The sequence below is a fragment of the Malus domestica genome, chromosome 15 (genome assembly GCF_042453785.1).
Source record: "Malus domestica chromosome 15, GDT2T_hap1".
Lineage (NCBI taxonomy): Eukaryota > Viridiplantae > Streptophyta > Magnoliopsida > Rosales > Rosaceae > Malus > Malus domestica.
In genome coordinates this window covers 46,997,527-47,014,853 of record NC_091675.1, presented here as the reverse complement: position 1 = coordinate 47,014,853, position 17,327 = coordinate 46,997,527, and the positions used below count along the sequence as shown (strand labels likewise).

The window sequence follows — 17,327 nt, the reverse complement described above, 5'->3', positions numbered from 1 at the left end:
ACTCAAATTGAAAAGCAATGTTGTAATAATATTTCCCCCAACAAACCGTTGGACCCATTTATTTGGCTGCAGACCAGAAAAACACAATAATATATAAGTTTCCTCGACATATGTGAACAACCTCTGTTGACCAAATTGCTATAAAATTGCAAAAAAAATTATCAAGCTGCTGCAAATGGCTATCAAGGAATTCAAGATCCCTTCACGAATTCTAACAAACCCTTGCCTCAAATAACCGCTTCTACATCTTCCTCGTACACTAAACACATCCCAATCCCAGATATCATCTCTTCCCGCATTGGTTTGTGCTTATGCTCAAACGAAAATTCAAGCTCACTGATATTCTGCCACTCATTGCCGGTAAAGAATTCATGCCGTGGAAGGAAGAAGAACAAAAGGTGGTCTCTCCTTAAAAGATCGGTTCTCTGCTGGGCCATTAAACATGCTTTTCCATTGATGCTGAGTTTGAGGACATTTAAATAACGATGCATCCTCCCGAAGATCCCACACACCGCAAATCCCTTTAACTTCTGGTCAGTAGACCACCCTGGATGTAGCTTGACGCTGATTGACAATCCCACACTTCTGTGGTTGAAACACTCCGGAATTTCACTTCCAGGAACTACAAACAAGCATCCTAAACCAGGACGATGCGTACTCGTGCAAACTTGCATCTCCACCCGCTTGAAACAGTTAGCAAAAAGTTTAATCACGTCTACACGAGCTGATTCCAGTGCCTCGCAATTGTAAGCTTCAACACAGGATATTGTAGAAGGAAGCTCTGGGATTAATGTTTGAAGACTGTTGCAACTAGACACTCCAAGGTATTCAAGTTTGGAAAGTTGACAAATACTCATGGGTAAGCTAGAAAGAGGATTTTCACTTAGATCCAAATACCTTAATGAGGAGAGGCAGCCGATATCATTTGGAATTCCTCCTTCCAAAAGATTGCAGTTACTTAGACTCAAGTGCGTTAAAGATTGCAAACCAGATAAAGAAGGCAACCGCAAATGTGCGCGACTTGGACTTCTTTTTTGATATCTGCCGAAATATAATTCCTTCATGTTTCTCAATAGACCAATGGAAGAAGGTGGTTCAGTTATAGCAGTTTCACGCACATCAAGCCGTTCCAAACTCTCAACATGGCCCAAGCCTTCTGGCAACTTTTCAAGCCTCAAGCAAAAAGAAACATCAAGATCTTCCAGAGACTTTAAGCCAGATACACTTCTTGGAAGACGCGCAAGGTTTTGGCAACCACTCAAGTTCATAACCTTAAGTCTTTCAAGCGTTCCCACGGATTTGTCAACTTCATACAGGTTGCAAAATTCAAGAATCAGACGCTCAAGATTTGGCATACCTCTGAAGTCGGGGGTTTCCACAAGATTTGGAGAGTTAGAAAGTTCAAGGATTTTCAAATTGTATGAATGCTGTTATCAAGTGAAAACATAGCAAAATTAGCTTCGCATGATATTAATGTAGGTAATAAAAATCAATGAGAGAGAAAAGTACCTTTATTCCCTTCCAAAGATGTTCAAGGTGACTAAAGATCATGCGAAGTTCCACTAGATGCTCTGGACAGAAAGATGATGGCAAAGTTTTTAGAGGAAAGTTGTGCCATACAAGGAACCGCAAACTATTGGGAAGATATTCAAGCCCGTTAGAGAGGGTCGTATCATATAGCTTGAGGTATCTCAGTTTTTTCATCATTGAAAAGGATTTAGCATTCACTTGGACTGCTCCTTGCTCATCTGGGTCCATGATTATACATTCAATTGTTTCTGTTCCCTAGTCAACATGAATATATTCCAAGTAATACCATAAGGAAAGCAGTAACTAGTACAACACCATGTTGTACGTAAGACATAATAGCAACTAGCAATCAAATTTATCATTGTAATAAAAGCCTCTTACTGTATTTTCGCTCAGGACACGATTGATGTCATCTCTACGCCACAACCTGCTACGCTTGCCTGGATCATCAGGAGATTCTTGGCGAACAATTTCTCGACCCATTTCTTGGAGTAAATCATGCATCGATAGCTCACCGACTGAATTAACAGTTAAGAGAGATTTCTCAACAAGGACATCAATTCCAATATGTGCATTAAAACCGCTAGCTTCAAGTACCTCTCTTACTTGATCTTTGGTCTCTCCACTAAAGAAACATGCGATGTCTAGAAAAATATTCTTCTCATTGTCATCTAAACCGTCGTAACTTATTTTAAGTGTCTCAAAAACTTCTGAATTACAAATTTTGCCTAGTTTATCCAACATACTTTTCCATGCTGTTAAACCTCTTCCGTGCAGAAAAGATCCCAAGACTTTAAGAGCTAGTGGAAGACCTTTGGCATAATTGGCCACACGATTTGACAAATGAACAAAACCTGGTTCAGGGCAATCTTTCTTAAAGGCATTCCAGCTAAAAAGTTGAAGAGAGTCATCGTTATTGAGTCCTTCAACCTCAAACCGTCTCTCCACTCCGTGTTTAAATAACAAATGCTCATCTCTTGATGTAATGAGAACTCTGCTCCCCAATCCAAACCACTCTTGATTTCCAGCCAAATATTCTAATTGATGCAAATGGTTCACATCATCAAGAACTAAAAGAACCTTTTTGCCACGTAGAAACCTGCGTATCATTGCTGCTCCTTCATGAACCTCCCATATGTCAATCTTTTCCATGCCGATTTTACAAAGAAGTTGCTTTTGCAGGTGAGGTAGACCACCTTTTTCGACATTACTTCTAACATCAGCTAGAAATATTTGGAACTCAAACTCATGAGAGATTCTCTCGTACACAACTCTTGCAATAGTTGTCTTACCAATACCGCCCATCCCCCATATCCCAATAAAGCAACCATGATTCACCGTTGCATCTAAACACAAATCAATAATTGGTTTCGACCTTGAATCGATTGCAACAAAGTCGCTCACATGACATAATAATGTTGGGCGCAACTTTTTCCATACCACTTGAACAATATCTTTGACAAGCTTTGCTTCAGACCTATGGAAAAGAATAGAGTTAGATATATTAGTTCCGAAATGTTTTCACTATTTTTTGCATTGAATCAAGCCAAAACACAATAATCACACACCTAAATATTGAAGAAAATTGGGGTTCCATCATAAAACTAATGGGCGATATCAAGACTAGCCCAACTTGTTGGTATATGGTCCAGCCCATGATCAATGTTCTAGATTATTCTAGTAAGCAAGTGAGGTGGCTGGAGCATGCTAGACAATTCTAGCATGTTATTAAGTTGATGGAAGAAGCTAGAGAGTACTAGCTTCCTTGGTTGCAAATGGAAAGATCTAGAAGCTACAATTTTGTGGCTAGTCTAGAATTATCTATGCTAGAGGTTTGAAGAATACACTAGAAACTAGAAACTAGTAGAATGCCAAACCCTCACCTATAAATATGGGTGTGATGTAACCAATTAAGAACCAAGAGTGAGTAGAAAAGGATCAAGTCCAAAGCTAGAGTTCCACTCCAAGAGTGAGAGTGAGTGTGTTCCACTACACATGGTGTGAGTGAAGTTTAGTGTGAGAGAAAGTGTTGTTATACTTTCTTGTATCCATCAAGCCTTGTCTTTGGCTTGGTAAGACTACTCTTGTTGTACTCATCTTTTTCATATAGTGAAGATTGATCCTTGTTTCGTGGACGTAGGCATAAATTGCCGAACCACACATAAATTCTTAGTGTCCATTTTCTATTTTACGTTGTGCATTCTCTATCTTGTAGTACTGACATTCCTAACACAACTTACTTATAAGCACATGCAAGGTTCCCCCTCCCATCAATGTGAGATTCATTATCAACACGCCCCTTCCTGTGTGGCAAATTTTTAAGCCTAACACGTGGACAACATAATCGGATGACATGGAGCACATGTGGCCATTTGACTTCACATTGGGACAACCTGCTTTGATACCATGAAGAAAGTTGAGGTTCCATCATAAACCAATTGGCAATATGGAGAGTAGCCCAACTTACTTATAAGTTCATGCAAAGTCCCTCTTCCCATTAATGTGGAATTCATTCTCAACATATATGATGTGCATTGTATAAGTATTATACAACTACAGATGGAATTCTTTTAATGGCATTTATAGCTATGTTCATTGTAATTTGTGATATATTTCTATTCCTCAAACAGAAGTCACACTATGGGTATGAGTGTGCGGTTCTATGCGTGTGTGTGGGTGTGTGGGTGTGGTTGCAGGTGCGCGCGCGCGTCATTAAATAAGGACATGCTTGCGAGAAAAATCAAAACATTACCAGTCCTTTGAATCCCACCCAGAGAAATTTGCCACTTTCGCCAAAGCATATCTCCAACTTCGCACCTTCTTTTCGTCTACCCTGTCTTTTTCATGTTTATTGAAGGCTTCTGCAAAACATCCTGTTTGCTTTCTTACATTAGAGGGATCAACATTATAAAAAATTGGTAGCACTGCTTCTCTTGCTTCCATGCATTTAAGAATATGTAAAAGTTCGTCCAAGCACCATGACGACGTTGCATAACTTTCCGAGAGAACAATGAGTGCAAATCTTGATTCTTCAATTGCAGTAACAAGTCCGGGAGAAATAGATTCCCCTTTTTGAAGTTTAGGGTCATCCCTAAAAGTTATTATTCCATGACTTTCCAGTGCAGTGTATAAGTGGTCTGTGAATCCCTTTCTAGAGTCTTCACCTCTAAAGCTCAAAAATACATCATATTTCCATTGAGGAGTTGAAGGGGAGAAAAATGCACGGGCAACTCTGAAACGCCTCCGAGTGTAATCACCTCTAAAACTTAAAAAAACTTCAGGTTTCCATGGAGGACTTGAACGGTGGGAATGTGTGCAGGAAGCGGTGAAACCCTTGCGGGCATCATCACCTCTAAAACTCCAGAAGACATCATATTTCCATTGTGGAGTTGAAGTAGGAAAAGGCATACAGGTTCCTCCCATGCTCATCGCCACAGTACTCCCCAAAGGATTCATCATCATTTTAAGACTTGGCTCTTGGATGTACAGTAGACGAGAAGTTCTTTCTGTTGTGCGGTTTCTCTACTGCACAGAAAACACAAAATATGAATGAAACTAAACAAATACTCTATAAAGTGGCAAAACATCGGTTGTCTTCTCTCTTTTTATTGCTTTTTGTGTCTTGGCTTCATCTTGTTCGGAATACACTACAAAGACCACACACGGATGCATTAATGCATAAATGTTAGCATTTTGGTTATTGCCAATTCTAAACTGCAAAGGATAAATATATGCTTTAAGAACATACATGATCATGTTAGACATTAGTGCCTCTTTAACAGTACAACATCAATAACGAAATTTATTAATTAGACACAAAAGAGCAAAAAATAGCTAGGATTTGGAAAAGTAAAGAAAAATGTCATGTGAGAGAAAGATTTCGGGAGTTAATTATACTGACCGTTGAGGTACAACCACTGAACTAACTATATTTTGTTGCTTAAAACAAATGGGTGGCAGTTGGATTCTTTGGGACTTAATGAGAGGCATAAAGACAGGAGGAACTTACTCGGTTTCTTATTGCAAGTCTATCATATTTAAAGTGCACTAGACAGCGTTTGAACAACTACGATACTGTTTGTTAACCATTCTGTTTTTAGTTTTTATTTTTGTTAGATATATAAGGGAAATACATGGAAGACATGAGGATTAAAGAATGGTGGGGGAAGGGTTGTGACAACATGAAACTAGAAACTGAAATCAATTTTAAGTAGATAAAATCTAGAAACTGAAATCAATTTTAAGTAGATGGAAAAGACTGAAGTTCAGGCTTACTTCCTTGGATCAATCTCCTATATCAATATATTTTCGTTCGGTTTTAATTCATATTGCTACCCCATGTTATCCTGAGTTATATGCAATATAAATCGAACTTTTAAGGAGCTGTCAAGGTATTTGTTGAAACCGGAATTAAGAGCAAATGTGAGAATAATAAACACTTGTGTGCTTGAATTTGTTTACCTTCTTCTTGTAAAGTGAATGTCCCTACTGGGCCTACTCCATAGAACTAGCTACCAACCTGCGAATGTAGCTCAAATTGAGTGAATCACGTTAAATGTAGTTTTCATGTTCTCATTTTCGCCTTTATACAATTTTGAATTTGTTTTATCTAGGCACTAAAAGAATACACTGACAGCGGTAAAATTAATTAGAGCAATATAGCAAAAACATACAGCTATGGAAAAATTTGTAAGACAAATATGGAAAAACCTCCAAAAATATATATAGTTAGGAACGAGCATAACCTGGTTTCTTGGCAATTTGAACAGGGGGAACTTTCAATTGCTTGCCCTTCACTCTTCAGATATGAAAAATTAGCAGATGGTTAACAACCACTGAATTTAATTGTGTCATTGAAGATGCAGAACAGACAGAGGACCAGACAGAGGACCTTCTACAAAGATGCATTTTAAAAACCTGCGGGGGTAGCTTCCTCTCAAGCTGCAGGTATCTTCCTGCCGACTTGAAATAATAGTTTATTTAAAAACATTGATAATTAGGTGTATTGAGGTTGTTGGGTTGAATTAAAAAAACAAAGAAAGACTTGCAATATTAATCAATATCTCTAGGAAGCAATCTGAATCATCATAAACGACGTTGGAATACTTTAACCAAATAGAGCCGAGAGCTTCGCCTGCAACCGACTGCTGACTTTAGTGCTGACTATTCACTTGGAACTCCCCCGCACATAATGTCATTTCGTAATCCTGCATAAAATTAGGTACACATACTCCTACTTGAACAAGAGTTGAAAGATTCAGAAAAGAAAGAAAGAAAATGATAAAATAATAGTTTAATAAAATTGTTCGGGCAAGAAATCTGGCTGGTGGGCGTTCCTGGCTCTAGCACATAGCTCCTCGAGGAGTTGGCACTTTGGTTGATTGTCGGGCTCCTGCTTGTCGCAATACTACAATAGGAAAACAAAGTTAGTTCTGAAAAGTGCCTTTGTAGGGCCTTAGGTGAAGGCCTTGAGGCTCGCAATCAAAACCAACTAAGTGCTTGGGCATGCCACTGCCATCTCTGTATGGTAGATGTAGAACAAGCCGATTACTTGCGCCCCAAGTTATTTTTGACTTCTTGTTTATCAAAGGATTGTTGTAGATGAGTTAAGTCTACATTAAGTTCTTTTCTATGCCTTGAGATCAAAGACTTATTATCTTATATGTTTAAGGGGTGAGGGTCCAGATCTGATCAAGTCATCAGTTTAATTCATTTCAATCTTCTTATGACGATAAAACCATTAAATGAACCAGATCTAAGAACTAATGGGGGTTTGAGTCATCAAAAGATTGGAAAACACTTGAATATAAATTGGGGAATGCCTTATAACACCAGATCTATTAATTGAAAAACAGAACGAAGACAGTCGGACAAGATTTCACATTCTCGGGCAGGGTTAAACATCTTGCGGTTTCTTCTCTTGGCAGTTACAAAAGGATTGAATGCTAAAGGGAATGACTGGAAAAGAGTTTATATGTGGGAGATCAATACTACAATATTTAGGAAAAGGTAGCAGAACTATTACATAGACAAAAGATGTCTTTCTAAGGAAATCTAAGGCTAAAAGGGTGCAGAGTCTGGACAAAGCACGACTTTCTGGATATTTGCTTGGCTAAGAGACAGGTTGTATGTCTGTTTGTTTGATTGGTTGAGTGTCATTGTCTCTGGGCCCTCTTCCTCCTTTTATAGATGAATTAACTTGACTTGTGTTGCTTCTGTCCTTGCCTGAAAGCAATTTGAAGGGTAGGGAACTATTAGTATTTTACATGTTATGCCATTTATAAAGTACTTTTGGGCCGAGAGTTGATGGATTTCCATCGGTTGTCACTTCCTTTGTAAGCACCTAATCTTTGCATTTAATGGGGAATCATCATGTTGTCTCGAAGTGGACCTCTGGGCTTGGTGCTGGGCTCTGGGTATAAACTCTTCTTATTGAACTCTTTTGGGCTTTCTCTCATCTAAGCCCAAAGTTAAATATTGACCCAAACAAAAATAAAATAAAATGAAAAAAGAGAGTGTAATAAAATAATTTTGAGCTTATCACGGGCCATTAGATGGAAACATTTATTAATTTTGGGTTTATGCAGAGGACTGATGCTAAAACTTGCAAAACAACGTGGTTTTAAAAGGCTTCGGTTTGGTCCAATTTTCTAGTTCAATTCAGTTTTTATTTCAATTCAATCCTATAGTTGGTTTTAAATTTTTTTTTATTTTTCGATTTTTTAAATTCACCCCTAGTTCAAGAAAAAAAAGAAATAATTATTACATTTATCTAAATTACGAAAAATAGTCCGACCTAAATCAAATAGCTATGGCAACTTTTTTTTTCTTCTTCCAAATCACCTCCGCAGCCAGTCTCCCACTTGACATCGGAGGACTTTTGCTTATCCAAAACCCCAACACACACTCCCTCCCCTAATTTGAAACTTGAGACTTCACAGGCACAACAAAGCTCAACAGCAATGGCTTTACTTCGTCATCTCTCTTTCCCCACCGAACAACTCCTCCCTCTCACTGTCTCACACCTCCCCTCTCTCCAAAACCCACAACACTCCAAGCACACTCCGACCAGTCATTCTCTCTCCACCTCTCTTTCCTCCCCCGCTCTCTCTCCCCCAAACCCAATCTCGTTCCTCCTCCTTCAAGGCCAAAAATACATTATAATAAGTACAACTACTGCTAAAACCATTTGTCAGATGATATGAAATATGAATCATGAACATATACGCAATAAAGTTTCCCTTATGGAATCCTCAAATAATCTGGTGCAGATTGGATCACCTAGAGATGAAGAAACAAAAGTCCTACCAGTATAGAAGCATGCAAAAGAAGCTCTAAGCAATAGAACAGCATCGTTCGAATGATAAAACGCAAAGCATATGTATCCTCTACCATATTGAACACATTACAAAGTTCAGTCAAATAATTTACCGGTACTGATTCTTGAAAGACTGGAATCGATTATTGATACTACCAATCCAAATGTTTGAATAAACATCGTTTTCCCTCAAGAGTGAACTGCATTGTAACAGAATCATTTCGACTTAAAAGGATGTTTCCCCTGCAACAAATGCATATTCCCAAGTTAGCAATTCCAGTGTCACTATGATAGAGCATAGACACAAAAATAACCATACCAGTGAAGATCACGGTGCTCAAACTCATATGCAGCTTCAGCCACGACAAAGGAAGCTGTACCCTGGAACGGTAATGCAATCATTTAATAACAAATCAAAGCTTCAGGTATCACCTCTAGAATCCTGTTTTAACATATAATTTACTTGGACCAATCAACTCCTTGCTTCATCAATGTTCAGAAGTACAAAGCTTTCAAGATGTTCGCCACCATTTTCTAAAACAAACACGACATAGCACTGTATGCAAAATTGTGAGTTGCAATATAAACCTACGTAAGTAACATTAACCTCATAATATAAAATTTATTTTTACTCTAGAAGATCACCAAATCTTATGAAAAATAACTCCAACGATGGCTCAAAATACGAACTGTAAATCCAAATTTTGAAATTTAATTGCTTTATCTCCTTACCCCAATAAAGCCAGACGATTACTGATTACTAAGCATGCAATTCTTGAAAACCACCGAAATCAAAACAACAACTTCCACTCAATTTCTCAGCAACAGAAAGATCAAGCCAAATCAAAACCAACAACTTTCAACTAAAGTGCACAAAAGAGTCAAAATTTAATTGCTATACAGAACGATCGGTTCAATAAAAAACATTACATCAAACTGAAGAAACTAAAACAAAAGTATAGCAAATTATATACCTAAAAATGTCAAGCAACCAAGGCCATAATTAAAATGTTTCGCTTTAAGCAGATAATAGTGAGAGGGTGAGGATGAACCTGCTAATATGAATTGCAGATTCGAGTGGATGAAGCTCTGTGTTTCAAAAAAAAAAAACGTTCATATAGTTCACCTACAAGGATCATCACACAGCCAAAAATTAGATAGATTTGTACCAAGGAATACATAAGGAACGAAGAAATGGGGAAAAAAAAATCTACCAACAGAGGGATGAGAAGCAAGCACCAGGAAATTATGAAGAAGCACATGAATGAGCACAGTGAAACCAAAAAATTTGAATTATGGTTTTAACAAAGCAAACGGAAAACAAAACAATAAACAATGATTTTCAAACAATGCATAACCTGTTGAATCAGAGGAAAAAACTGAAAACCCATACCCTCCCATACATCACTCTGTCACTCTACTCACTGACCATGTGCACTAACCCATTAATTAACCCCCAAAAATGCACACAACCATGCTTTCTCCTCTATCTCTCTCTCTCTATCTCTCTCTCTCTCTCTCTCTCTCTCTCTCTCTCTCTCTCTCTCTCTCTAACATGATAAATCCCGCAAAACCGAACCTAACATATTAAACAATTCAAAAATCTAAGCTACTGTAATACCCTGGAATATATATATATATATATATATAATATGATTATGGAAAAAAAAACATGCCTGATGACAGAAAAGAAAAGGAAAAAGAAGAAAATGAAGGTGTGGGAGGAGGAAGAAAATGAGGGAGGTGCATAGCACCCAACCCAAAGCCTCATCCTGTCTACCTGTGCAACCCACCAGATCTGACCCATTCCGCCAATTTCCCGACGACTTTCCATCGGTTTTCCCGGTGAGTTGGGCGATGCCACCACCACCAATCAATTCCTTGTCATCCCAACTTCCTTTCCCACCCAAGTTGGATGGTTGTGGTCGAGGTTTCACGACGAACTCTCGTCGTCTTCTCCGGCGAGTTCGAAGGCACCCATGGCGGCTATCTGTCTAATTCTTAAGCCACCACCGTCGACCACCACCATGGGTCGACACCTTGTGAACCCAGGAACATGTCCCAAGTCTTGGTTGGGGCGGCGGAGCACCGGAGGTGGCGAATCGAGGGCCACCCTTTTCTAAGGTTATGGTGAGTTTCGAGGCAAATTGGAGCTTTTCCAAGCCAAATTGGACTTTGCCACAGGTATGAAACTTGTTATACTCATTGAGATCTACATGACTATAAATTTTGAGAATTTTTAGAATTAGTTGAATTTTCTAGCACGTTGGGGTGGCCGACCGCCACCCACTGCGGCGCGTGCAGCAGCGCGTGGCCAGATGGTCGTCAATGCTATTTTTAGGCTAAATTCGATGTCCTGAATTTAGTTTTGATGTTCGTATAACGTAGGTTAATCGTTTGAACCTAAATTCACTACGATACGTTGCTTGGTTAATATATGAATTGACGATCCGACTAATGGATCGTCACAAAACTTTGATACATTATAATGCGTAATATTTGAGGATCATAGAAACTTATAGGTCAGGAATCCAACATACGGATCTTATTGAATTGGATTTGTAAGCTCGTAAAATAAACGTCGACTGCCAATAGAATTCGTGAATGGCGAAGATCCGACCGTTGGATCATGATGAAATTTTAGTATATTGTTCTGGAAGATTAAGGTGAACCACGAATGGGTTAATCCCTGTTAGGGTAGGTAGGCAATCCAACTAGGATGTTAGATACAACCATAAACTAAACAAAACGATTTTTTTTTTGGTACTGTGGTTAGTTAGAATAATAATTAACCATTATTTTTATTGTGGCCTACCTTAGTATTTGGCTTCCGAATTAAATTTTTGGGATGTTACAAATTGGTATCAGAGCGAATGATGCTGCTTCATATTATGCAACATTCTTGAGTTCTTGTTGGTGTGAATTATGATATGCATTGTGTTGCATTAGTTCATAATTTTTGTGAATGAAGTGGCATTAATGTGATATGCATTGTGATTGCATTCTTTCATAATTTTGGTGAATGAATTGGCATTCATGTGATATATATATATATATATATGAGATACATATATGATTTGCATTGTGATTGTGGTGTGATTTCCATGATGATTATGGAATTCCGTTAGTGGAAATTATGATTTGCATTGTGGCTGCAATATTTCATAATTTCTATGAATATGTGATACATATATGTCTTGTGGGTTACTCACGCATGTCGTTGTGCGTGTAGTTTCCTGTGAATTGTAAATGCAGGTTCCCTAGATGATGTTGATGACCTGAGAGTGAAAAGGACTATGAGGTTCCCTTGGGTCTCGATCCCCTAAACCTTCAGAGGGTGTTATACGGACGGGCTACTCCTACAGGATAGTCTATGTGGTATAACTGTTGGAAAATGGACATTCCTGGATTGAGAGGCACTACGAGTAAAGGGCACCGCGCACTGCATTTGGTTTCGATCCCCTAAACCTCTGGAGGCTTACATGGCCGAACTTGTACCATATCTCGTGATGAGGGTACTTGGTTCTGGGGTGTAAGATTAAATGGACACTTTCGTTACCCTACTTTGTGTTGTTGTGGTCAGATTGAAGTAAGGGTAATCGGCGGCGAGACCGGTCATCAGGTTGAATTATGTTGGCACACGAGTTCTGGGAGTGAATCGTGATAACAGCTGTGTATAGCCAATGATGGTAAGTGATTTTACCAGTGATTGTGATTTCAAATTCCCATGATTTGGTTGGAATTTTTTATATTTGAATTGCTAATTTAAATGGTTTGGCTTGAAATTTTGATAATTATTTGGCCAATGATGGTTTGGCTGCAATTCATGATATTTGTTTTGCCGAGGATGAATATGGCAAAATTTTCTGATGTTTGATATCGCCAGCAATTATGGCTAGAAATTTTGAGGAAGAATCGTGGTAACGGTTGCGTATAGCCAATGATGCTAAGTGGTTTTAGCAATAATTGTGTTTGGAAATTTCAATGATTTTGGTTGGAATTCCTAATATTTGATTTGCCAATTCTAATGGTTTGGCTTGAAATTGTGATATTTATTTAGCCACTGATGATTATGGCTTGAAATTTTGATATTTATTTGGCCGACGATGGTTACGGCTGAGAATTTATGATAACTGTTTCGCCAATGATGAATATGGCAATGATGGTAAGTTGTTTACCAATGATTGTGATTATGATGCTAGTATTTATCTAACCAACAATGGATGTGGTTGATAATCTAGTATTTATTTAGGCCCTTAGGATTATGGCTTGATGATTGGTATTATTTTTGCCAATGTGTATGGCTAAAATTTCTGATATTTATTCTACTAATGCGCGTGGAAGGAAACCTGAGTATAGATGATTACTTCGTGGAAGTATTTATTTCTTGGGCTTGAATAAAATCGTAGACTGAGGTTTTAATTTTATTCACTATAAATGAAATGGTGGAATTAGCTCAAATTCCTTTTTTGTTATTCGAGGGTAGAAATCTCGAGGACAAGATTTATTTTAATGGGAGTCGAATGTAATACCTTGGAATATATATATATATATATATATATATATATATATATAATATGATTATGAAAAGAAAAGAAAAAACAACCTGCCTGATGGCAGAAAAGAAAAGGAAAAAGAAGAAAATGAAGGTGTGGGAGGAGGAAGAAAATGATACCTACCCGGTGACCCTCTATCTCGCCTAAAACATAGAGGAAAATTGCCCTTCGTAATAGACCATCCCCACCATCAGACTGTAATCTTAGATGGGCAGCAATGTAACCAAATAATTTGGGCCTCACTGAGGGTCGGGCTTCCTAGCCAAAACCAACACATTTGGGCCTGGCTGAAGGCTGGGCTACTAACCCAAAACCAACAGAAAGATCAATGGCATGGTTGTAATTAATCTGAAATTTGGATTAAAACACTATTCATTTGTACAGTGCCAATTCCAAACCTTTCTTTAAACTAAAGTAATATCAATTAGCTTACCTATCCCTATTTTTCCTTCTTGAACAAAAGTTGAGATACGTCCACCACGTTCTAAACCGATTCTTTCACAACTTATTATATCACCCCCGATTCACTTTCAGGAAATGTTCGGAACAGAGAACTTACAATAATACAACGCCGCATTCTTTGACATTTTCACATGGAGTTTTTATTAACGCTCTAAAAATGTGATTGTTTGTACCATACTTGACCAATCCCGAAACTACTGAGTACCGGTTAACGTTATACCGTCAAGGACACAGAAGAGTTTCCCTCCAACCAGGAGGCCAATCACAGCGCGACACATGTCGACATCAGAAGCCAATCATAGCATGACACATGTCAACATCAGAAGTCAATCACAACACGACACGTGTCAATGTCAGAATGAAGCTAGAAACTCTCTTCTATAAATAGAGATCATAGAGATAATTCTCTCACAATATTTCCTAATGTCATTTGTACTAAATCATTCACTAGTACTCAATAAAGGAGAGCTTGAACCTATGTACTTGTGCAAACCCTTCACAATTAATGAGAACTCCTCTACTCCGTGGACGTAGCCAATCTGGGTGAACCACGTACATCTTGTATTTTCTTCCCTGTCCTTATCCATTTACATACTTATCCACATTAGTAACCGGAGCAATCTAGCAAAGGTCACAAACTTAACACTTTCTGTTGTACCAAAGTCCTCACTGATTTTGTGCGTCAATGTTTGGCGCCGTTTGTGGGAAACGATACTTATTCCCACTCTCTTCAGCTTTGTCAAGGTGGTTTCCACCATTCGTACACTCTCTTTTGACAAGGCATCCCTCTCCAACATGGGGAGCGAAGGAAGCCACAGCACACAGAATGACACCCATCTTGCACCTAGTGCGAAGCAACGAAAGAATGAAGGAAAGAAAGTTGCTCTTCAAGCTAAAGTCAATGAGCTAGAAGCTCAGAACAATAAGATAGCAATGAAGAATGAGGTCCTCCAGGAGTAGTATGAGAAGCTCTTTGAGACACTCCACAAAACTAGGCATACTTAAACACGCGAGCTCGTTGCCCCTATGGACATCAACCATCATCTGGGTGCCCCCCAACACGGAGGGTCACCTCCTTTCGACATGGGTATCCCTGATGAGGAGCGAGCTAAGCATCAAAACATTGATCAACATAAGACTTCTCTCAACCTTGATGCTTCGACCCGAAGTAGGAGAAGTGGAGGAAGACACCTCCTTGCAGAAGGGTTGGAAGGATCGAAAGCCGTTTATCGCGACTGTCGAGGCTTCCTAAAGCAACGTCGAGAGAATCCCCTCCATATATGCTCGAAGATCAATGACCCAAGGGTTTCTGAAAGACTCAGTCCCATAACACGACCCAGGCCAGCTGCCAATCTAGAGAAGGAACGACCACACGCTCTTGCTCAATCTCACGACCTAGGCCAGCTGCCATCCCACGACCCAGGCCAGCTGCCAATCTAAAGGAACATGAAGGTACATGGGACTCTGAGGTATTCCGACAGACTTACCTTAGAAGTTAGTACGGTGATGGAAACTTACGAAAGAAAATTCCAGTGGTACATAACTCCACTCAAGACTGCCTTGTCCTACAGCTCCTTGAGGAAGTAAACAAGTTAAATGCCGAACGTCAGGCAGAGATACCTAACTGGAACCAGCCCAGGCTTAGCCCTCACACAAGGAGGATCCTCGACACCCCCATTCAAGTAAAGACAAACAAAAGCTTGGTTTACAACTCTATACTAGAAGGGAGGACTCAATTGAACACCTTAACCTCTTTGAGTCCACCATGGCATATTAGATGCACACCGACAAAGAGCGATGTCTTCTCTTCCCCTCCACCCTCTCTGGCGGAGCTCTAAACTGGTATTGCCGTCTTCCACTTGAGACAATAGACTCATTTAAGGAACTGAGGAAACTGTTTGTCTCTCAACACATCTTCCAGACCGATCATTTGCATTCTGCAGATAACTTGTACACTATTCGCTAGAAGCCGGACAAGTCACTACAAGAGTATGTCGGTCGCTTCAGCTATGAGTATTCTCGCTATGCTGAGACAGATGACAAGACCGCCTTCAAGGCCTTCACGGCATGCCTACATGATTGTTTCTTCAAGTACATGATCAATGCCAACACTTGGAAGCTTACTCTGAGGTGATGGCACAAGCTTACAACCACACCTCCGCTAAAGCAAGGACATACCAAGGGAACCCTCATATGGTTAACCCTTATCAACAAGTGGGAAGTGGAAGTCAAGTTCTACCAAGTGAGGAAATCTTGGCCATTCAGACACTCATTGCATCATCTCCTGCCATATTTAGCTACACGTTAAGTCACCAAACGTATCTGTCTCGTGGTAAGAGGAATGATTTTTACTCAGCAAGCCCATTACAACAATAGGGATAAAAGTTCGTATCAAGACAATTAAGGGTGAACGTACCGTTGACTATTATGACTATAGGGCCAAGCCTCACTCTTTCAAAATGGAGGACTAGGTACTAAAGGAAATGCTATTATAAGAAGGCATACACATTACAAATGTTTTGACTCTCAACCGCTTGAGATCTTTTGTTACATAAGCCATTCGGCAAATATTTAAAGAAAAGGGAATTCAGACAACTTCTTCTGAGTCTTTTGCGTTCCTAGCACTGGAACATTTGGTTTACGCTGACCTACCCTTATACTCCAACTCAGAGCTTTAACATGCGTACTTTGACACAAAGTATGTGATACTAAGGGTTACAACCAACATGTTTCACATATCAAAAGCATGAATCCCTTCATACATAGCAAAACATTCATAAGCATCACTCATATCAATCAACATAAACATCATACATTCCAACACATTCATACATAAACATCATACATTCCAACACATCCATACATAAGCCAACTGTGCTTCGAAAGGGTTCAACATACTTTGTGTCATTCGACACTTGCTACAATGTGCCTAGACACCTTACCCTTATTCTCACCAACCAAGGGATGAAATGTAAAGAAGGAACTCATCTTCATGCCACCAACCATGTGATGAAATGTACAACCCGTACTCTCCTTCATACCACCAACCATGTGATGAAATGTACAACCCGTACTCTAATATCATTTGGCAACTTGCCAATCATGCCACCAACCAGGTGATGAAATGTACAACCCATACTCTCCTTCATGCCACCAACCAGGTGACGAAATGTACAACCCATACTATAATATCATTTGGTAACTTGCCACTCATGCCACCAACCAGGTGAAGAAGGAACTCATCTTCATACCACCAACCAGGTGATGAAATGTACAACCTGTACTCTCCTTCATGCCATCAACTAGGTGATGAAATGTACAACTCGTACTCTAATATCATTTGGCAACTTGCCATTCATGCCACCAACCAGGTGAAGTGGAACTTATCCTCGTGCCACCAACCAGGTGATAAAATGTGATGAAAGGTGATGAAGGAACTCACATTCGTACCACCAACTAAG

The 17,327-nt window shown here is 39.2% G+C and overlaps 1 protein-coding gene across 2 annotated transcripts; it reads right to left on the bottom strand.

The window, feature by feature from the left end:
• Positions 1 to 98: 98 nt before the first annotated feature.
• LOC114821771 (TMV resistance protein N-like) lies at positions 99 to 6,414 on the bottom strand. Of its 2 annotated transcripts, XM_029095096.2 has the most exons (6): positions 6,276 to 6,414; positions 5,992 to 6,049; positions 4,283 to 5,055; positions 1,912 to 3,007; positions 1,510 to 1,785; positions 99 to 1,427 (listed from the first exon to the last, which is right to left on the bottom strand). In XM_029095096.2, exons 3-6 carry the CDS (start codon positions 4,990 to 4,992, stop codon positions 228 to 230), a joined length of 3,282 nt encoding a protein of 1,093 aa, XP_028950929.1. In that variant the 5' UTR covers positions 4,993 to 5,055; positions 5,992 to 6,049; positions 6,276 to 6,414; the 3' UTR covers positions 99 to 227. The 2 variants fall into 2 exon arrangements, with proteins under 2 accessions (XP_028950929.1, XP_028950932.1); XM_029095099.2 differs by lacking the exons at positions 5,992 to 6,049; positions 6,276 to 6,414 and having other exon boundaries at positions 4,283 to 5,111.
• Positions 6,415 to 17,327: the final 10,913 nt, after the last annotated feature.